This window comes from Xenopus laevis, chromosome 8S, assembly GCF_017654675.1.
Source record: "Xenopus laevis strain J_2021 chromosome 8S, Xenopus_laevis_v10.1, whole genome shotgun sequence".
NCBI classification, from domain to species: Eukaryota; Metazoa; Chordata; class Amphibia; order Anura; family Pipidae; genus Xenopus; species Xenopus laevis.
Genome location: NC_054386.1, coordinates 31,989,404 through 32,013,362, shown reverse-complemented (window position 1 = coordinate 32,013,362; position 23,959 = coordinate 31,989,404). Strand labels below are relative to the sequence as shown.

At 41.1% G+C, this 23,959-nt stretch overlaps 1 protein-coding gene across 1 annotated transcript in view; it reads left to right on the top strand.

Moving 5' to 3' along the window:
• The first annotated feature begins 12,280 nt into the window (after positions 1–12,280).
• LOC108699933 (cilia- and flagella-associated protein 77) overlaps positions 12,281–23,959 on the top strand; it is a 65,489-nt gene continuing 53,810 nt past the window's right edge. Inside the window, exons 1-2 of the mRNA XM_041575030.1 lie at positions 12,281–12,357; positions 12,397–12,562. Of these exons, the coding sequence (XP_041430964.1) occupies positions 12,515–12,562 (48 nt within the window). The 5' untranslated portion in view covers positions 12,281–12,357; positions 12,397–12,514. The remainder of the gene's footprint in view (positions 12,358–12,396; positions 12,563–23,959) is intronic.

Here is a 23,959-nt window from a genome sequence, read left to right as displayed (position 1 = left end):
CACTTAGGACCTTACGTTATGTTACGTGTCTATTTACAGTCAGTTCTTATACCAATGTGTGTCAAAATGTGTTACTGTTGGAACTCACCACTGTGCATGCCATACTAATGTTTCCTGAGCATCTGACTCGATGACGTACGCCCATTACATCGGGAAGCAATAATATATCTTTATATGTATTTTTTTTTTTCTTTTTCTTTTTTGGGAACGTCATTGCAACACATATCGCAGTGGTAAACAAGTCGGACCCACATATATTGTTTACTCTGCAGTTCTGGAGTTTGTTAATTCATGTTCTATATTAATCTTGTTCAGGTTTACTTCTGCCAGTGTACGTCTCTATGCATCCATAATGGCACCCCCTTTATACGTATATATAGCTACTAAGCCGCACGAGTCTCCCCCAAAGGTCATATATTTGACTCATATTTTGGATGAGACGGAGGGGGAGTGGAAGGCATGATAGAATGAGGGAAATCCCCCCCCTCCCATTCCTTCATTATTTTATGACCATACCTCCATAGAGAAACCTCATACCATATCATGGTGTCCACTTAGGGAATGTTGGGTATGCACTTCAGTCGGTCTTTCCACAGTTATAGGCGTTCCCCGATTGTCATTTACATACTGTATGGTAGCACGCATTATACCTATCTTTTCCTCCGATCTGCTTGATCACGTAGAATTTTCCTCCCCCCTCCCTTTTTTTTTTTTTTGCTTGTTCTTGTTGTGTGTACATCCAAACCTTACAATGACTTTCCACACTGAGGTTATATTACTCTGTACCTAGGTTGTATGTTTATTAACGTGTATGATATAGCGTTTTCATTCCAATTTCCTCGCCATTCCGCCCTATTATGCTTGGATAGAGTACCGTGTCAGGACTTTGCATATGCTCCCTCCCCCCCCTTTTCTTTTTCCTTTTTTTTTTGAGCTACCGGGTCCTTGACCCTACCCTCACTAGTCACCCAGCTTCGTCTCTCTACCATTGCCACCCTCCATTGAACCCATGTTCCCCAGCAAATCCGGTCTCCACCATTTTTCTAGTGCCACCAATTTACCCTCTCTTGGTAAATATCACCCTTTCTTGTTTTCACGAGCTACTGAGATAAATCCCCGACGGCTTGGTCACCCAATTCGTAGGGTCCAGGGGGCGGCCGCTCTCATGCTAGGTCACTGAGAGATAACTCGCAAAACCTACAAACTTCACCTATCGCGCCATTTGTATTATCTACTCAAGGAATGCTCTAAGCTTCCTGTGAGCAGAGGCGCTCTCTAACTCTCCTCCCTTCCTAATAAAGGAAGAGATCGTTCTATCACTCTACTACTTTCCTTTCCCCTACCCTTAATCTCAACCTTTCTTTACTTCCCACTACCTACCTGGCCTACTGGTGCAGCAGGGGGACCTAGCTTACTTGATCCTCATTATCTCCCTCTGTCGTTCTTGCATACTTTCACGTAATATGTCCGAGCGTAGGCCAGACTCGTTCCAGATCGTTAGCATTAATGCAAATGGGCTCAACTCTCCCCAAAAGAGGATTCTTCTCTCAGCAGATTTACAAAAAAGTAGAGCGAGTATCGCATTCATACAAGAGACACACTTCAAAGAAGGAAGCACGCCTAAATGGAATAACAAACATTTCCCGGACATATATTGCAGCAGGCCTCAACCCACAAAGGTCAAAGGAGTCGCTATTTTATTAGCTCGTAACTTTGAATTCACACTGACAGATAGAAAAAGCGACCCTAGTGGCCGATATATCTTTGTAAAAGGTACATTTCTCGGGAAAACATATACTCTAGCGAATATTTATCTTCCTAATTCAGAACAAGCTACAGAGCTTTCTCGCATTACCGACCAACTGCTCTCCTTCACTGAAGGTACTCTCATTCTAGGAGGGGATTTCAACCTCCCTATGGAACCAATACTTGACTGTTCAGCAAGTCATACCAGTGTCCCCAGATCTCTTATACTCAAAGTCAAAAAACTCCTTCACCAACTGCAGTTAGCGAACCCTTGGCGTATACTCTTCCCAACCACAAAAGACTACACATTCTATTCCCATAGACACCACACATACTCCAAAATTGATCATCTCTTTCTCTCACATACTGCTCTACCGGACGTGCTTAACAGCCAAATCTTGCCTAGGACGTGGTCCGATCATTCCATGATTACTCTCACCCTTCGCACACCCCTTAACAGACCCAAAACCCAATCGTGGAGACTTAATGAATCTCTGCTGAAGGATGAACAACTGACTTCGGATATAGCCTCCAAAATCACAACATATTTTGAGGAGAACGTTTCTCCAGAAATTTCGCCGGTTATTTGTTGGGAGGCACACAAGTGCGTGATTAGGGGGTACTTGATCCAAATGGGCGCCAGAAAGAAAAAAGAAAGAGAACAAAAATACCGTTCCCTCTTAGATAAAATAGCCTCATTAGAGTCAATCCACAAGCACATGACACGCTCCAGGAACTAACAGAGGTTCAGAAACAACTAGCAGATCATTTGGAATATTACACGAACAAAGTGCTGACACTGACGAAACATCGTTTCTATGAACACGGCAATAAATGCGGGAGATTATTGGCCAGAATATTAAAATCCTCACAGTCCAAGAACTTTATCCCTTCCATACGCAATAACAGAAGCACAATTGAACATATTTCAGATAAAATAGCATCGGTCTTTCGGGAGTTCTACACGGCGCTATATCAATTACCAAGTCCGACTCCGCCAACTCCTGACTTACTGTCAGATAAAATTGACGAGTATTTAACCTCTGCCAACTTGCACCATTTCTCCCCAGCTGTCACTGCTACTCTGGAGGAACATATTACTATTGAAGAATTAGAGTCAGTCCTCAAAGATACGGCCTCAGGTAAAAGCCCAGGCCTGGACGGGTTCACCATCCCCTATTATAAAATATTCAAAGACAAATTGCTGTCGCATATGTGCTCAGCTTTTAATAGCATTTCTCTGGGAAGAACCTTAGATAACTCTTCATTAATGGCACATATCACATTACTCCTGAAACCAGGCAAAGACGCAACGGACCCGAGTAATTATCGACCCATCTCTCTAATAAACACAGATATAAAACTGCTGGCGAAAATCCTGTCCCATAGACTACAATCCCTCCTTCCTAATCCAATACATCCCGATCAAGTGGGGTTTGTCCCTGGACAGCTATTTTTCCTTACAAAACCTGTCACATCCATACCGGCACTTAACAGAGAGTTTCAGACGTTTGGGACTCTTAGTAACTTCAGGATTAACTTCTCCAAATCCACAGCCCTGAACGTTTCAATTTCAGACCTAACAACTCCTGCCCTATCCATGGGTTTCCCCTACAAATGGGCGCAGAAATCGTTTACATATCTAGGCCTCCAAATCACCAAAGACTTTTCAGATTGGGCTGAGCTCAATTTAAGACATGTGATATCGAAAATAAAAAAAGACCTATGCGCTTGGAAAGATAAACCTATTTCGTGGTTTGGGAGAATGAACGTAGTAAAAATGAACATTATGCCCAGAATTTTATATGTCTTCCAAACTCTCCCGCTACCGGTAGGGGAGACGCAATTGGCTCACCTACAAAAAATAATAAACTTCGTGTGGCAAGACAAGAAAGCTAGAATCAGTTATAATATGTTGACCAAATCCAAACGGCAAGGAGGTGTAGCCTTACCGGATTGCCGCTTGTATCACTTTGCGTCGGTCCTGCTAAGAATAATTGACTGGTCCCATTACGCAAACACAAAGTTATGGGTGGAAATAGAACAGCAATCCGTTTATACCTATTTATTACATCTACCATGGATAGAACGCTCCTATAGACGGCTGAAACATGCAGACCATCCCCTTCTCTCTAATACAATGGTGATTTGGGACGAATGCCGTACAAAATATTCCCTCACTAGCTACCCATCGCTCTTGCTGCCGCTGATCAATAACCCTGCCTTCCCCCCAGGTTTACGACCTAATTACTTCCAGGACTGGTTAATAGAGGGAAATCTCCAATTTATTCATTTCATAGAGAATAAAACACTTATCCCCAAAGACAAATTGCAAACTACAACTCAATTTCAGAGAATGGACCACCTAAAATACGCACAAATTTCCCATTATTTCCATAGCTTAGGGGGAGCACAAACATTAGGAAGAGACTTAACAAAATTTGAAACTGCTTGCTCACTTCAAGACCCACCGCGACATACTATTTCTCTCTTATATAAACTGCTGCAGCCGCTCACCAATTGGGACTCGGTCTCATACATAAATAGATGGTCCAGGGATCTGGCTATCCAATTGGATGAGACACAGATCGAACATATGATCTCCAAATTATTGAAATGCTCCAAATGCAGCCGGATACAAGAATTAAACTACAAGATAATTACTAGATGGTATTATACACCATCCAAATTACAATATATATATATAAACATTCAAATGGCATATGTTGGCGATGTTCTAGAGAAAAAGGCACCTTGCTCCATGTTTTCTGGTCCTGTGACCTTCTGAGACCGTTCTGGGAAGAGGTATGCTCGATGTCCAGCCAGATCCTCGGTGCGGCCGTTCCGGCAGACCCCTCCCGGGTACTGTTATTTCTTAATACTCAACCGGTAGCTTCTTTCAATTCTGGCCTTGAACCACAACTGCTGAATGCGGCCAAACTTCTCATACCGCTCCACTGGAAAACTACTTATATCCCTACTGTAAAAGATTGGCTCAATAAAATTTCTGAAATTTATAGATTTGAAGAAATGTCGTCTTACAATGCAGATCAGTTTATTAAGTTTTCAACGGTCTGGGCGCGCTGGCTTATGTTCAAAGAAACGGACGTGTACAAATCTTACCTATAAAAGGAACAGGTGAGACATCTCCCTGCTGCGTCCCCCTTTACCCCCCCCCTTTCTTTTCTTCTCTTTCGTTTCTTCCTCTTTTCTTATCTTTTTTCTGCTTTACCCACAATACACAAACTGCTTCTGGTGAGAGTAATGATAACATCAAAGCGTGTTGCAAAAAACGCTTACAGCGTTCTAATGTCTTATTGACTGAAGTGATATACTGTTGGACAATGTACGTGTGGATGTTACTGTTTTAACAGATGTAATGTATACGCTATAATTGTTCATGCATCTTGACTCTGTATTGGTGGAAGTTCTTAATAAAGCTTTGAAAAAAAAAAAAAATACATAGAAAATAGAAAGTGATTGGGAAATGTCTTTCTGGTGAACAATCTGAAACTAACTGAGCTGAAAAAAGTATTGGAAGTCCTTAAATATATCCTCAACCTGGGTCAAAGTGTACTTTGTATCAGAGTACAACACTATGATATGCGAAAGTTTGTCAGCAGGACTGACCTATAACATAGATATATAACTTGGCTTCCCCACCGCAGATATATTAAAGAGTAAACACATTTTACCAGGCTGGGGTTATATTTTTCAGTTTAAACGGTTCGACCTACTGTTAATTTATCAGTGACTATAATGGTTGGTATTGTTTTTCTTTCATCCCCCAATGATAGCTTTTACAGAGTAACTACTAAGCAATTACTAAAAGAAATGGCTGATTACTCAGAGTCACCTAAGAAAAAAGCTAAAAGGTTCTGTCTGTTTAAAGATAATTGGCGGAAAGAGCACCCATTTCTGCAGAAGTCAAGGCGAGGCTCATCATATGCTTTTTGTGAGCTTTGTAGGGCTGACTTTACAGTTGGTCATGGTGGCTACAATGACGTAACAAGACACATTGCCACTGATAAACACATTGGGTCGGCAAAAGCTGTGACACGCTCCAAAGGATTAACATCAATGTTCTCTGACCCAGGAGCTACAGAATGTGTAACTAAAGCGGAAGTGTTGTTCACTGGTTTTCTGGTTGAACACAATATTTCCTTAGCCAGTAGTGATCACGTCAGCCATTTATTCAAACAAATGTTTCCAGACTCTAAAATTGCAGAAAAATATGCATGTTCATCGACAAAAACTACACACATAATTCAAGGTGCAATTGCACCAGAAGCATTAGCCAATGTGAGGAGTGTCATTTCTAGTAAAAATAAATATTTTGGGCTTTCGCTAGATGCAAGCTCTGAACAGTTTGAAAAATATTTTCCAGTGCTAGTTACTTACGAGCATCCAGACACTGGGCTAATAGTAACAGACTTTTTGGATATGGTAGCTTGTGCATCTAGCAGAGCCCAGGATCTATTTGAGGCTGTCGATGTTATGCTGAAAAAACATCATGTGGATTGGAACATGTGTGCAACATATTCAGCGGATAATGCTGCTAATATGCAAGGGAAACACAACAGTGTTCTTTCAAGGATAAAGGCAAGCCAAACATCTGCACAAAAAGTATATGCTGTTGGCTGCCCATGTCATTTAGTCCATTTGATGGCTGAGCATGCAGCAAAAAAGCTGTCGGTAAATGTGGAGGACTTTATTATTGACGTCTATTACCACTTCCAAAAGAGTGCAAAAAGAGTGGCTACTCTTCAGGATTACATGTCATTTTGTAACACGGGAGTACGGAAAATTGTGAAGCATGTTAAGACACGTTGGTTGTCATTGGAAAAAGCAGTGGAACGGACACTGCTCACATGGGATGCGCTTAAATCCTATATCATCAGCACATATGAGTCAGAACAAGGTGTTAATCTCGGTGCCAGAGAGAAAAGGATTTTACAGACAATACAAGACCCCATTTCAAAGTTATACTTTTTATTTTTGCACTCTGTATTTCCAGTATTCAATACATTTAATGTACTTCTGCAAACAGAAGCTCCGATGGTTCATGTCTTGCATCCAGCAATGCAGACATTATATAGGGACCTGTTAGTAAGATTTGTGAAGCCATCAATAATTGCTGGGGTACAGGACATAACTGACATCAATTATCATGATACAGCACTACATCTACCAGCAAATGAAATTATGCTTGGTTTTGAAACCAGGAACTATGCAAGGAGAGAGAATCTGATTGACACATCCAGGTTCAAATCATTTGTCAAGGAAGCTGTAAATTTTTTTTGCAAGGCCCTTGACTACATGAAAAAGGCAATGCCTTTGGAGGACCAGGTTCTTCAAAATCTCTCCTTCTTAAATCCCAACACACGATTGTCCTCTACCATAGAGGAACTACAGATGCTTGTATCAAGATTCCCAAACATAGTCCGCTCCCAGGACATGGACAGGTTGTTCACAGAATTTAGGGAGTATCAAACCAGCAGTCTTCCAGCGTTTCAGAATGAGCGCATAGATGAATTCTGGCAGAAATTATCACTTATCCAAGACCCTGTGACTGGCCAGCCTCAGTACAGAATCCTTTGTAAACTTGCAAAGTTTATTTGTCTGATTCCTCATAGCAATGCTACATGTGAGAGATTATTTAGCACTGTCAGAAAAATAATAACTGACCAACGAAGTTCCTTGGGGAAGAATCCAATAACCCAACAGCCTGGACCAAACGTCTATGAGGAAGCAACTACTGTAAGAAATACATTATGTGCGATTCTTGCTTCCAAGATTAATCTGTTCTCCCAAACAAAGTGTCACCAGTGGAAGCCTTCCCCTCGCCTGCTGAAAAGTGCTAAATCTGCCACTTATATAAGTTTGTCCAGTCGTAGACAGCCTTCCTCTTCATCTAGGTCAGATCCACCAGCGGGTGCTAGTAGTGAAAGTGTAGCTGGGCCTAGCAGTGAAGCAGTGACTGTTTTTGGAGAATCCACATCTAGCAGAGAACCATCCTCTGCTGCTGTTAGGGGCACTTCAGCTGTATCCAGCAATGACCCATCCATTAGTTTTGTAAGTGAACCTTCAGCTGGCTCTAGCAGTGAACAATCTACTGCTGTTGTTATGGAACCTGGGTCTAGCAAGGAACCATCTGCTGCTGTTGTTATTGAACCTGGGTCTAGCAAGGGACCATCTGCTGCTGCCGCCACACTTCGGCAAGCTAAACTTCAGTTTAGCAAGAAACAAAAAACTATCCACAGAAAAAAAGTCTATAGGTGGATCTAAAAAGCAAAAAACACCAGCCAGCCTGTCTAAGGAATCTGTAGCTGAGACTGGCAGCGAATCAGACGATGTTTTTATTATTGACTGATTGAAGGAATACTATGAAGAGACATTACGTTAAACATATTATGTTAAAGTTAAATAATGAAACTGTTATGATATTTATAAATACTATTTAAAGTTTAATCATAACTGAGTTAGTGTCATTTATAATGTTTTAATGTAATTAGGGGAGCAATTACTGAGCAGGGTTATTGGTGGGGTAGAGGGTGTCATGAAGCACTGGCACCACAATGTGCCATTAAATGCTGAGAGACAGCAATGCTTCTGCCACACACTGTCATTAAATAATGGGGGCCACTTTGTCTGCTTTTTGTTGGTACACACTGTGTCTCTGATGCTGCCATGCCAACCAAGGGAAAGGGGTGTGTTTTTGTAAAATGGGCGTGCCATTGGGGGGTGTCCATCAAGTGGGCGTGGCCAAAAAATTTTCGCCGCACTACGCGCAGCAACTTTTTGTGTCCGTCTTTCTTGTTCTCAAATGTTGGGAGGTATGGAATCAGTGTTGCCATGCGGAAGACCCCCCCTCCCAAAAAAAAAAAAAACACCTTTAGGGCAAATGCTTGAGAGCATGGGCCCTTAGTGCTGCCACTTCACCAGGCTGAAGTCTGAATCCTGTGTAGATAATGAGCAGTTAATGGACACGCATGCTGCAAAGTTATAAAAAGTATAACTTTGAAATGGGGTCTTGTATTGTCTGTAAAATCCTTTTCTCTCTGGCACCGAGATTAACACCTTGTTCTGACTCAAATGTGCTGATGATATAGGATTTAAGCGCATCCCATGTGAGCAGTGTCCGTTCCACTGCTTTTTCCAATGACAACCAACGTGTCTTAACATGCTTCACAATTTTCCGTACTCCCGTGTTACAAAATGACATGTAATCCTGAAGAGTAGCCACTCTTTTTGCACTCTTTTGGAAGTGGTAATAGACGTCAATAATAAAGTCCTCCACATTTACCGACAGCATTTTTGCTGCATGCTCAGCCATCAAATGGACTAAATGACATGGGCAGCCAACAGCATATACTTTTTGTGCAGATGTTTGGCTTGCCTTTATCCTTGAAAGAACACTGTTGTGTTTCCCTTGCATATTAGCAGCATTATCCGCTGAATATGTTGCACACATGTTCCAATCCACATGATGTTTTTTCAGCATAACATCGACAGCCTCAAATAGATCCTGGGCTCTGCTAGATGCACAAGCTACCATATCCAAAAAGTCTGTTACTATTAGCCCAGTGTCTGGATGCTCGTAAGTAACTAGCACTGGAAAATATTTTTCAAACTGTTCAGAGCTTGCATCTAGCGAAAGCCCAAAATATTTATTTTTACTAGAAATGACACTCCTCACATTGGCTAATGCTTCTGGTGCAATTGCACCTTGAATTATGTGTGTAGTTTTTGTCGATGAACATGCATATTTTTCTGCAATTTTAGAGTCTGGAAACATTTGTTTGAATAAATGGCTGACGTGATCACTACTGGCTAAGGAATTATTGTGTTCAACCAGAAAACCAGTGAACAACACTTCCGCTTTAGTTACACATTATGTAGCTCCTGGGTCAGAGAACATTGATGTTAATCCTTTGGAGCGTGTCACAGCTTTTGCCGACCCAATGTGTTTATCAGTGGCAATGTGTCTTGTTACGTCATTGTAGCCACCATGACCAACTGTAAAGTCAGCCCTACAAAGCTCACAAAAAGCATATGATGAGCCTCGCCTTGACTTCTGCAGAAATGGGTGCTCTTTCCGCCAATTATCTTTAAACAGACAGAACATTTTAGCTTTTTTCTTAGGTGACTGAGTAATCAGCCATTTCTTTTAGTAATTGCTTAGTAGTTACTCTGTAAAAGCTATCATTGGGGGATGAAAGAAAAACAATACCAACCATTATAGTCACTGATAAATTAACAGTAGGTCGAACCGTTTAAACTGAAAAATATAACCTCAGCCTGGTAAAATGTGTTTACTCTTTAATATATCTGCGGTGGGGAAGCCAAGTTATATATCTATGTTATAGGTCAGTCCTGCTGACAAACTTTCGCATATCATAGTGTTGTACTCTGATACAAAGTACACTTTGACCCAGGTTGAGGATATATTTAAGGACTTCCAATACTTTTTTCAGCTCAGTTAGTTTCAGATTGTTCACCAGAAAGACATTTCCCAATCACTTTCTATTTTCTATGTATTTTTCACCTTCTGAAGCAGCTTGGGGGGGGGGGGGGGGGGTCATCGGCCCTCTAAACTGTTCTACATTGATACATTCAGTTGATACATTTCTTATCTTTGTCCCTGCTGAGAAGAATCCCTGGGTGGCTGTTAGACTTGATACAATAGTTGCTAATACTCCAGAGATGATGATGATGATAAGAAATGTATCAACTAAATGTTGCAAAATTGTCTGCACATGAATTACTGAGAACTGAATCACCACAGGCAGGGATATTCAACTTAACTTAGATTTTGGAAAAACTGTAAAAAGAACTGTTTATTTCTGCTAAACAACCTGAAAGCTGAAAAAACACAGAACTGAAAAAAAAAAATTTGGAAGATGAATCACCTCTTTAAATAATTGCTGTTGATAAAAAACAATGCCCAGGTTAAAGCAATGCAAACTTCTGCTGAAAGAAAGAGGGCATGCACCCCTACAGAACAGCATGTTTACTGCAGGGCATCTTTAACAACAATGACAAAACAACAACACAGATGTTTATAGATTTGGAACAACTTTATTTAATATGTTAAAATAAACATTGATGCAACAACAAACTCACCAGACTGTGCCAAAATATGTATTTTTCAAGATGACTGAAATTGCTCCAAATAAGTCACTGTTTGAAGACATATAAAACCAGAATATTTAAATATACAACTTTGTTCTTCCAGTCATTAAGTACTCATGTTACTATCCCGTGAAAGGCAGGCACCTCCTACTGATGTGTATAAATACAAATATACAGAGAAGGAATGTTCTGGGCACACAATAAGCTATACCCTTATACTGTACTGTCTAAGGGAATCAATTTGGCACCTCCCTCCTCCCATATGTATAAATACAAATATACAGAGAAGGAATGTTCTGGGCACACAATAAGCTATACCCTCATACTGTACAGTCTAAGGGAATCAATATGGCACCTCCTCCTCCCATATGTATAAATACAAATATACAGAGAAGGAATGCTCTGGGCACACAATAAGCTATACCCTCATACTGTACTGTCAATATGGCACCTCCTCCTCCCATATGTATAAATACAAATATACAGAGAAGGAATGTTCTGGGCACACAATAAGCTTTACCCTCATACTGTACTGTCTAAGGGAATCAATATGGCACCTCCTCCCATATGTATAAATACAAATATACAGAGAAGGAATGTTCTGGGCACACAATAAGCTATACCTTCATACTGTACTGTCTAAGGAATCAATATGGCACCTCTTCCCATATGTATAAATACAAATATACAGAGAAGGAATGTTCTGGGCACACAATAAGCTATACCCTCATACTGTACTGTCTAAGGGATCAATATGGCACCTCCTCAAAAAGGCCCTGGCCCTTAGATACTTAGATAGCCCCCTCCCCCAAAACTCATTTAATGGAGGGGAAGCCAAAAAACATATGGGAGGAACCCTGCTCCAGCTTGGATAAATGAAAATGTCCCAGATCATGATGATTCCCTTTTATCCAAGCTGAAGCAGGGTGCCTCCCATATGTTTCATCATGCATAAGAGACACTAGGGGCTTTTAAGGGGCTGCACAGTTTATGCTTTATAAAGAATTATTAAACCAGGTATATCCCAACCTGCAGCCCTCCAGGCCAGCTGCAACCTTTTTAAGAAAAGCTGCATTGTAAGAGAACAAAGGAAGCAGCTGCAGGCTGCTCTCACACGAAGTCTCACAACAAAGGAAGCAGCTGCGGCCTGCGGGCTGCTCACACAGACAGTCTCTCAGCCGCGCACCATTGGTGCAGTCTCTCTAGACCGCGGGCTCCTGCTCCTGGGCAGCCTGCGCCGCGGTACCGCCTACCTTACTAGTTGGACTGAGGATTGATTCAATTGGGTTCGTTTTTGCACTGAGCCTGGGATGACACATGCACTGCAGCAGAAATCTACCTCGCTCGGCGGGCAGCCTAACCGCAACTGAGACACAAAGATGGAGTCACTCTGGGATGACTCACCAGACGCGCGCTCTCCCCTCCCACCGCCGGAAGAAGTCAGGCAGCTCAATGCAGCGCGTCGGACGCCGTGACGTGGGAGCCCCGTGACCGAACGTGACGGAAACTAGCGAAGTCAACTCCTCCTGCTCCGCCGCTCCGGAAACTGCTGAGAAAACCCGGAAGAAGCAAGGAAGATCCGAACAGCGCCGAGCCGCGGGACATCTTCACCTACTATCCGGGACGGCTGGACATGCAAGTAAAATCGGGACTGTCCCGCCAGATCCGGGACACTTGGGAGGTATGTATATCAGACTCCCCGTTATGGGTCTATACCCAAAGAAGCGCCCATAATCAAAATGTATTTACTCATAGTGCCCCCTCTGGGCAAGCAAAGTATTGTGGGTAGTGTTCCAGTATATATGTGCAAATCACAAATCATGAAGGTTTTGGAATCCTACTAGGGTCCAATGTGGTCTAGAAATTTGTGAGGCCTATTTAGGTTTGACGTTAACATGTGCTGTCACCGATATTGGCCGTCGTGTTAGAACTACAGTCATTGTCTTTTGGGAAATTTCTGAGAGTTGTAGTTAACAAATGCCCTGAGGCCCTCTTGTTAGGCAGATTAGGGAGTTGAAGCTGAAATGCCAGGGCCTATTTTAATTCTCAGTCCAGACCTGATTTGGACACTGATCACACTGGCAAACCATAACTGTGCTGTAGTGATTTTGGCAGGTAAAAAAAACGGTGGAAATAATCCATGATAATATATAATTGTTGTGTGAGTGTATGATATTATGCTAGATTTATTCAGTTTTATTTTGAGGGTGACACACCCTGTCCAGTCGTTTACAGAATGTATCGGTTGTGTACGACAATGTTTGCTGTCAATTTGTCATTATAAACAGGGGTGAAAAGCTGCATCCCTTGGCCACCCTGTGGAGATATTTTAGGCTTCTCGGTGGTTTCTAATATCCTTATCATTTACAGTAGGGGGTACATTATCCCTTATAATACATGAGTGATACTCAGAGTTCCCTGTATAACTCAGCCTGCAGCATTGTCCCTATATATGGTCACAGAACCCCTCAGTGACTTCTAATATCCTTATCATTTACAGTAGGGGGTACATCATCCCTTGTAGTACATAATGTATTAAAAAGCTAATTTTACATTTGTACTGTTAAGGTAACTGCATATAAACATCCCTGTCTGAATTTATATATTTGCAGAAATATGGCACACGCCTTTCCCTTTTTTTCTGTTTGCCTTTTGATGCAGGCTATGTCACTGGAGCTTTGGCAGAACAATGGGTAAGGGGGGGGGGTATGGCACCATCAGATCCCCTGCAGGGGGCCTGTGCATTATACTCTGTAATGAAAATCAAATTAAATTAGTTGGGCTGATTTAGCTCTCATCTTATTCAAGAGGGAGAGGAGGAGCTGCCACAGGGTTAAATCTGTAATTCTGCCTTTGTGTGGGGCCGCTGCAGGCTCTGTCTGACGTTGGCATGGCCGCTGGGTGTCCCATGCTTTGATTTTAACAACATTGGTAGGAGTATATTATATATTATATATTATATATTATATATATATATATATATATATATATATATATATATAATGTATAAATCCGAAGGTGACAGCACTCCGAGTCAAGCAGCAATATCAAAAACAACAATGAGTAAACTATAACAGGTTTATTGTATCCAACGTTTCGGCTATAGTTCAGAAACTTCATCAGGGAAGGAAAAATTTTGAGTGATATTCTGAGACAATTTGAAATTGGTTTTCATTTTTATTATTTGTGGTTTCTGAGTTATTTAGCTTTTTATTCAGCAGCACTCCATGTTTGCACTTTCAGCAGTCTGGTTGCTAGGGTCCAAATTACCTTAGCAACCATGCACTGAGTGCAGTAAGAGACTGGAATAGGAGAAGGTCTGAATTGAAATGACAATAAATCCATAGCCTTTTAGAGAATTTGATTTTTTAGATGGGGTCTGTGACCCCCAGTTTGAAAACGGGAAAGAGTCAGAAGAAGAAGGCAAAAATTTTAAAAACTATAGACAAAGAAAAAATGAAGACCAATTGAAAAATTGCTTAGTATTAGTCATAATTAACATACTAAAAGTTAACTTAAAGGTGAACCACCCCATACTCTCATTTGTAACTGTTGCTCAACATCACTTTGTCTTTGTATTCTGTACAGGAAAAATAAATGTCAGGTTGCTTTGTAGGGTTGTTATGATAGTAATTGCTTAGTTACATATTGTGCACACTTATTAGTTTTCCAATTATCTTCAGGCAAACACCCATTGTTTAATATTACTCAGAGAGTTTGGCCATGGCTATAGTGTTGCCCACAGACACCAATAGCAACAGCATTTCCCTTTCATGGCTCCTGCATAGAGAACAATGTGCAGAGTCTTCTGAGCTCACTGTCATATATTCTATAGTATTGTAATATGTAAAGTGTAACTATAGTCACCTGGCCCAAAATAAGTCAGGGCTGCCACTCGTTCCTCTCATTCATTTGCTTGAAATTGAATCTGAACATTTTCTGCTATTGAAAACAGTATCTGTCAGTCCCTTTCTGCACTGCTGGTTTTGGCTCACAAAACTGTGCAGCAGCTGACTTCTACATTATGTGTTGCATTTCCTTAATTATTCAAAACATATTTTGGGTAGATTTTCCCTTTTAAAAAATGGCTGTAGGATAATGTCACAAAAAGGGTATTTGGAAATGTTCTGCTATTAAAAGGGTATTTTTGAGTCCCTTTCTGCATCTGCTGGTTTTGACTGATGAAACAGTGCAGCAGCTGGCTTCTACATTAAATGTTGTATTTCTTTAAATATTCAATAACAGATTTTGGTTGTGGCTGTCACAAAACGGATATTTCAACATTTTCTGCTATTGAAAACGATATTTGTCAGTCCCTTTCTGCACTGCTGGTTTTGACTCATGAAATGGTGCAGCATCTGCTCTCTTTTCAGAAGTGGCTGTCAGACTTGATTTTCTTTATTAACTACAGTATCCTAACAGTAGCCATCCACTAGGGGGCAGTAGGGTTTTGCGTAATGATGATTTTAGTTTTATCCTTATTTCACTTTGAAGCAGAAGATTTATATTGACTTTATCGTTCTCACTGTGAGACTCCAGTTTCAAAGTCATGTGAAAAAATGGCTGGGGGAAAAATTTTTTTTGTTGGGCTGCTACTTGTAGGGTATACTTGCCCTTTAAAGAGTGGAATTCAAGGTGGGTTTTTACAAAACCAATTATATCCCAGGAGAGAATTTGCTTGTTGTCTTGGCTCACTAAACTCTGGTGTAATGAACTCAGAATTATACATGTCATCACATTACAATGAATGTGCGTGTTCTTGTTTTGCCCACACGATGGCGCTAGTGGAATTTACTAAGGAGCACGCTAGTGCTGTGTGTTGGCATCAGACGAGCAGGTTGTGTGTACTGTACACTGCACAGCACCCAATTGCAGGGCAGAGAGGTGCCCTTGGCCTAAAAATATTCAGGTAAACCACAAAAATGGCAAATTTATGTTATGCTTTTAATGTTAATGCAGTATGACCTGTTGGAAATTTTGCACCATTTATTACCAGTAAGAATCTGTTTGGGGCTTTTCCTTACCAGTCCTAACCATTAAAAGCACAGGTATCATTATATGTATCTATGGGAGCCAAGAGCACTGTCATTCACCCATTGACGCAGACTGGTAGGTTGACCTCTATAGGTAGTGACTTAGACCACCCAAGGGTGCTTGACCTAAAAAACCACCTGACAGCCAGTGCTCTAACTCACAACACTGCCTTAGACTCTGGAATCCTTTTGTCCTATCATCGCTACTGGGACCTTGCGCCTTGCAACTCTGTAGCACACAGGAGAAACGATTTCCCTGCAACGCTGAGTGTCTTAAAGGGGTTGTTCTCCTTTAAATGAATTGTTAGTATGATGTATATAGAGAATGGTATTCTGAGATTATTTGGTTTTTGTTTGTGGTTTTTGAGTTATTTAGCTTTTTATTTAGCGGTGCTCCCAATTGCAACTTTCAGGAATCTGGTTGCTAGGGTCCAAATTACCCTAGCAACCATGGATTGATTTGTATAAGAGACTGGAATATATATAGGATAGCCCTGAATAGAAAGTAGCAATAACAATACATTTGTAGCCTTACAGAGCATTTGTTTTTTGGAGGGGTCGGCGACCCCCCCAGAATACCTATATTACCCTGCACTCGCTACTTCTTGCTACCATCTGCCATCACACAATGATTTCTCATAGCTGCCTATAGAAATCATGTTCCGCTGGATCCTAGCAACACAAGCAGATCCAACGTGTGGAGACATTTAATTCTGTATTTGTCAGTGTTTACAGGCCTGGGTTTAGCTGTTGTGGAGGCCTCATTATCCATATAAAGCAGGCTTTTCTGACCTGTGAAAGGATTACCAAACACTTGAAGGCATATGCTTGTTTATTCATGTCAGTGATCTAACGTTTCAGGGATGGACCCCTTCGCCCCGCTTCACATGCCTTCGAGTGTTTGGTAATCCTTCTTTTACTATATTATCAGAGAGGTGCCGACCTCTTTTCCAAACACCAGGCAGGAAACTTAGAGAGGCTGGGAAGATAGGTATCGTATTTGCATTGTCTGACCTGGTGGTGGTGGTGAAGCACTAATTCTAGCACCTTCCATTGGGCAAAGGTGCAAGCTGGGCAACACAAATATTATAATCATCACCATCTTAGCCTACTGTATCCACCTTGCCTTGCCTTCTTTATATGTCATACCTTCTCCACCATGTCCTACCTTCTCCATCATGTCCTATTCTCCATCATGTCCTACCTTTACCATCATTTCCTACCTTCTCCATCTTGCTCTCCTTATCCTGCCCTGTTGTCCTCATCCATCTTGCCCTTCTACCCTCACTTTGTTCTTCAGACGTCAGAAGAAGAAGAAGGCAAATAATTCAAAAAGAAGAAATGAAGACCAATCGAACAGTTGCTAAGAATGAGCAATTCTATAACATACTAAAAGTTCCTTTCAGGAATGTTTAACTGTGTTGCTTTCTATGTGTGTTTTTGGAATGTAAGAGAAAATGAGAAACCCATGAAAATAGCTGTCTGGTGAGAAGTGCAACTAGAACAACTGTAACAAGCAGTGTCTAACCATGCTACTCCTACTTCATGTAATGAATGTGACACTGGGGTGTGGATGCCTCAATCCCTTCAAGGCCTCAATCCGGCACAGACAGGACCAACAAGAAGAGGATGAGAGAGGCTCCATACTTTGCGAATCCTCGGTCAACAGAAAGGCTTCTCCTCAAAGTCTCTGAGCATTGTTCTAATTCATCTTGGAGATACCACTGCTACCAGCTTAGCCCAAGCCATGAAATGCACAATCCCTCCTCAATCGCTCTCACAGTTAGTTAGCATTTAGATTAGACTGGAATGGCGGGCGGGGGGGTAGTCCCTACAATGACCATCAAAGCCCGACTCCTAGACCGGCAAGAGGGACTCATTTCTTTAACCAAAACTACTGATCTGGCCGTTCTCATTACCTGGCCTTGTCAGTGTCGATGTTCTATGTGATTGAAGATTACCCCATTTAGGTTTTCTCCTGTGCTTTCTAGAGGAATCGCCACATGTCAATGAACGATCCTTTCCTTGGCTTCTCTTCTCTACCCCCCCCCCCCACACTCTGTCGGCCAATGCTTGGCGGCTTGAGCTTCTAATTCTGCTTCATTTAAACTTCATCAACTTTTCCAGTGATGTGGAAGGATCTGAAATAGACTTTGTAAGCTGCCAGCCCCTTTATCCCCTTTGTTAGGTAATTTATTCCGTCTTCTCTTCTCCCTGTCGTTTCTGCTTTTTCTTTCCGGCCTTCTTTCCCCTCATGCTGAAAATGCGATTACACTATTTAAATAACTATGATAATCAATCGGGAGACCTTGGGCCGAGATTGAGGTTAATTTTTCCTATCAGAACAAAAGAATCCTTAAACCTTCTGGGATTTGAAAGTTCAATTTGTGTTTCATGCCTATCTCTCATTTCCCCCTATAAAAAAAAAAGTCTTTGCACCCCCCTGACTCCACATAAGGTGTGTTTCCCCCTCCTCCTCTTCTAACCCTCGGAGATGCCGAATGTAATTTTGAGAAGACGAGCAACTAATGTGTTTCAATCACAAGCTTTAATAGAAAAGAAAAACTTGCTAACACATTGTTTGATTACAGAGCTAACACTGTATCAGTGGGAGTTCATTTATTTTCCAACAGCATTGTTAATTTCCTCTGGCCTCGTTCCCTTTAGATGATATTAAGTTATACACCCAGAGGCATTTTTACCCAGATTAACTATGGAATTGCTAGTGGGGGACACAACAACAAAATCAGTTTAGGGCCCGCCTAAATTTTGCAAAATAAACCAGGGCTGGGGTATTTGTATATTTTCTTGGGATGTAATAGCTGGCAAAATTTTAATGTATAATACCCCAGAGCACACGACAGGATAAATACAGTGCCAATTCCATGTACTGTATAATACCCTAGAACCCACTACAGAATAAATATAGTGCCAGTTCAATGTATAATACCCCAGAACCCACTACAGAATAAATATAGTGCCAATTCCATGTACTGTATAATACCCTAGAACCCACTACAGAATAAATATAGTGCCAGTTCAATGTATAATACCCCAGAATCCACTACAGAATAAATATAGTGCCAATTCCATGTACTGTATAATACCCTAGAACCCACTACAGAATAAATATAGTGCCAGTTCAATGTATAATACCCCAGAACCCACTACAGAATAAATATAGTGCCAATTCCATGTACTGTATAATACCACAGAACACACTACAGAATAAATATAGTGCCAATTCCATGTTTAATACCCCAGAACCACAGGCAGGATAAAGCGAGTGCCAATTACATGTATAGTACATCAGAACCCACAGCAGGATAAATAATACAGTGTCAATTGTATGTACAATACCCTAGAACACACAGAAGCATAAATACAGTGCCACTTCCATATATAATATCTTGGTCCTGTGAATATTGTAAATTCATTGGTGTTTAGGGCTTAGCCACCCCAAGCCTTCATTAAAACCCCTTCTGTGGATATAGAAGCAAGATTGCAGGAAGCATCTCCTGCTCCTTTTCTGCTCAATATGACAGGAATGATAGCACTGAGAAGACAAGCAGCCAATGATTCCATCTGCATCATTAGCTCAAACCTCTGGTGTTCTATCTGGCAGGGGCACTCTTGGGTTGGGTATATATGTTTAAGTGGTGGGATGATGCATCAATGCTTGTCATCTACACTTCTTTAGAGCATGCTGGGATCAGGGCACCACTGATGAATCATCTCTATAGAAGAATTACATATCAAAAGATGCCAACCCAGATCCGGGGGTATAATGGCCTTGCCTACTGTCAGTAATGTAATGATCACTGTCAGGGCCCGGGAACAGGCAGAGCAGCCAGGCCCCTTCGCTCTTCTCTGGACAAAGTTTTCAGCACGTATTTGCATGAACATCCAGAGGGCCCTAAGTGGGTGTGGGCCCAGGTGCAATCGCACCCCCGTAATTCATCCTCTGCCTATTATACCCTTAGCCCAGCCCCTGTTCTACTCATGCCCCACTCTTTGCCGTGCTTCCTTCTGCTTTGGACAATATCAGACGACTTTGAGTGATGATTCTACATTGTCGGACTGGCCCACCAGCATACCAGGAAAACACTGGTGTCAGTGGGCCCTCATTCTGCTAAACATTTTGCCTATTTCATAGCCATATCCCTTTTTCTGAGAGCTAAGAGGCTAAATAGATGGAATGATAGATATAGTATGTAAAGAAAAGAGACTAGTAGAAAAGAGGTTGAATGAAGAGAGGAAGAATAATAGTAATGAGTGGGCCCCTGGTCTCAGGTTTTTGGGTGGGCCTCTGGTGTATTTTAACGGATCATTTTAATGGAGGGGGTGAGTCCTGAAAAATATGAGTTTACTTATCTCCCAACTTGCAGCATGGAAAAGTGGGACATTTTACCAGTCATGCCCACTTAACATCCCTCAACACCCCCTTTTTTCATTAAAGCCTGGCCTTTTTGTCGCTCCAGGAACCAGGCCTGTCCCATGCTCCTATACTTTTATTTAAGGGTCCTAATCACCTCTATAATGACGTAAAATTCATTTTCCTTTTCGTTTTTGTGGCTGGAAGTAGAATTGTTCCCTCCGTCTGTTTGCCAGGATCTGCTGGGATCACCATCGCTGTCACATTTGCCTCGGTGACATTACCCTTATGGCAGGCGCCTTTTCAACTTCCATGTTCCCTCTTATCTCGGATGCTTCCCTTCCATGTTTGCCTTTAAAGCTCAGATGAATGAAAGAAAATCCCCATTGAACTCCTTTCACATCAAACCTCGTTGGCAAAATTGATCCCTCCTTCCGCAACTGCCGCTTCTTTTTTTCCTTTCTCGCGCTGCCATCGCCTCTGTTCCTTGTGCAGCCTTGCAATGGGTAGTAAGCAGCGATCATACACTCATAATGAACTGAATTTATCCTTGGAAAATTCATATTTATGACGGTTGTCTGAAATGTGCAACTGTGAAGCTGGGATTTAGTTGCAGCTGCTGATTGCAAGCAGTAACTGTTAGGTTTTCAGGCTAAATAAATGGGTAAATAGCTACCCCTTACGTGACATTTTCTCCCTTTAATTGTTTGAAGCAGGCACTCAAAAAGGCAGACTTCCACCAGGCAAAGGTTTTCAAAGTGAAAAGTAGTTTATTGCATCCATGGCCTTACGCGTTTTGTGTTAGCAATCACTTAATTTCTCCCTTTAACCCCCATCGACATTCCCAAAGATGAGAAACACTGTTATACAGGTATGGGACCTGTTATACAGAATGCTCGGACCTGGAATTTTCCGTAATTTGGATCTTCATACCTTAAGTCTGCTAAACAATAATTTAAGCATTAAACCCATTAGGTTGGTTTTACCGCCAATAAGAATTCATTATATCCTAGTTTGGCTCGAGTACAAGCTTCTGTTTTATTATTACAGAGGAAAAGGAAATAATTCCCAAAAAATTTAATTATTTGGATAAAATGGAGTCTATGGGAGATGACCTTTCCGTAATTTGGAGCTTTCTGGATAACAGATCCCGTACCTGTACTACTTTGTGATGAATATTGTCCCCGCTATTGATGAACCGTGGGCAGAAATCTCATCGGGGGTTCCCTTAATACTCAGATTTTTGGCATACATTGACATGAACACCCATGTTTACAGCATAGACAGATAACTGTAGTGCAACTGTACAAATTACAGCCAGCACAGAGTTCAGTTGACTTTACAGGATAAGGTACTCTGAGCATCATCACTATTAACCACAATATGGAATAGTACAGGTATGGGCCTGTTATCCAGAATGCTTGGGACCTGGGGTTTTCCGGATAACAGATCTTTCTGTTATTTAGATCTTCATACCTTAAGTCTACTAGAAAATCATGTAAACTTTAAATTAACCCAATAGGCTGATTCTGCTTCCAATAAGGATTAATAATATCTTAGTTGGGTTCAATTACAAGCTACTGTTTTATTATTACATAGAAGAAGGAAATCACTTTTACAAATTTGGATAAAATGAAGTCTATGGGAGACAGCCTTTCTGTAATCCGGAGCTTTTTGGATAACAGGTTTCCAGATAACGGATCCTGTACCTGTAGATGGTAACCAGGCACTAAATACTCAATAACCAGCACATAGATCATTAGAATTGCTAACCATCTAAAACAGTAGCTAGAGCACATGCCATTAAAGGGGTGGGTTTCCTTTAAACTTTTATTATGTTATATAATGGCTAATTCGAAGCAACTTTTCGATTGGTTTTATGCTTTATTGTTTTTGAATTATTTGCCTTTTTCTTATAACTCTTTCCAATTTTTAAATGGGGGTCACTGAGTGAATACCATGGACAATTTAAGGTACTTTTCTCTGTATGTGCCCGACCCTCCAAAGTCCTCCAGATCCCAGATTGTGGCAGCTTGGAGGGTTTCAACAGGAGAGGCTGTTTATTTATAGCTCTTGCCTTCCTGATAGATTTTCCCTGTTTCCTAAAGGAAATGAGAACAAAAGCCGATGCATTTATTTCATTCTTTTTGTCAGTCACCATCTTCTCATCTGCTCTGTTTTACATACCTGCCACACACAACCAAACCGATCTCTTGTGGTGTCAAGAGTGAGGAACAAAATGATATGAGAATGTAATGTTCATTTGTTGAGGACAATTCCTCATAAGGTATTGGAGCAGGGAGATGAAGCCATTTATCAGCACAATGAGCCGTCATCATTTATGGGACAGGCTTGTATGCGTGTGTGTTTTGAGTTTTTTTCTTTATTTTCACCCTAGATGCGTAGAAAAATAGAAGAACATAATCAAACCACCAAAAAAAAAAGCAGCACATGATTTGTTTGTCACGGGAGTTGTTTACTGTTTTGTTTTTTGGATGTCAAATTACCTCTCCATGTTGGGGAACGGGCGTAAAAAAAAGAATTGTTTTCTTCTCAAGATGTGCTGCAGGCACTGAAGTCAAGGGCGCACGGCTGCACAGCACTCGCAAATAGAGAGCTCCACGCATTTCACAGGTATTGCTCAAAGATGTTTTCAACAAGGGTGTAACAATAGAAATAGCAGACCCAGCGACTGCTGTGGCAGTACCAGGATATTGATTTCAGTTTTCAGCTAGCAATTTGGAGCAGGAATAAGTTGTTGGCAGCAGGAAAAAAATATAATAGGGAACATGGAAAGAGGTAGAGCCTCAAAATTAACTTTATATTATAACGTATGCATCCATATTCTATACAGGTTGCAGTGGTGGCATGTAGGAAATTAGTTTTAGGGCATCTACCCCCCCCCCCTCCCAAAGTGGATACTAAAAGGAACAGTAACACCAAAAAAGGTAATGAAAATATAATGTAGTATTGCGCTGCACTGGGTAAAACTGGCATGTTTGCTTCAGGAACACTACTAAAGTTTATAGAAACAAGCTGCTGTGTATCCATGGGGGCAGCTGTTCAAGCTGGAAAAAAAAGAAGAAAAGACACAGGATACACAGCAGATAACAGATAAGCTCTGTAGTATACAATGGGACTTTTCAGAACTTATCTGTTATCTACTGTGTATCCAGTGACTTTTCTTTTTTTTTCCAGCTTGAATGGCTGCCACCATGGCTACACAGCAGCTTGCTTCTATAAACTATAGTAGAACTTATCGGTTATCTACTGTGTATCCTGTCCTTGAATGGCTGCCCCCATGGCTAGACAGCAACTTGTTTATATAATCTATAATTGTGTTTCTAAAGCAAACACAACAACTTGTGTATATAATCTATAATTGTGTTTCTAAAGCAAACACACCCATTTTGACAGTGTGGAGTAACAGTACATTGTATTGTCATTCCTTTAAAATATTTTAATTTTTTGGTGTTACTGTTCCTTTAAAACACTGTGGTCAGAAGTAACTGGATTTGATTAGGTGGTCAGTGGCGCGTGGACAGCTTGACAAGTGATCAACTTTTTGTATATTTCTTGCTGTTTGAGACTTGTGACACTCTGCCTGTGTTTTATGTGTTGTGAAAGCACCTATCAGTAAATTGACCCCAGAAAATAGCATATTTTTGGA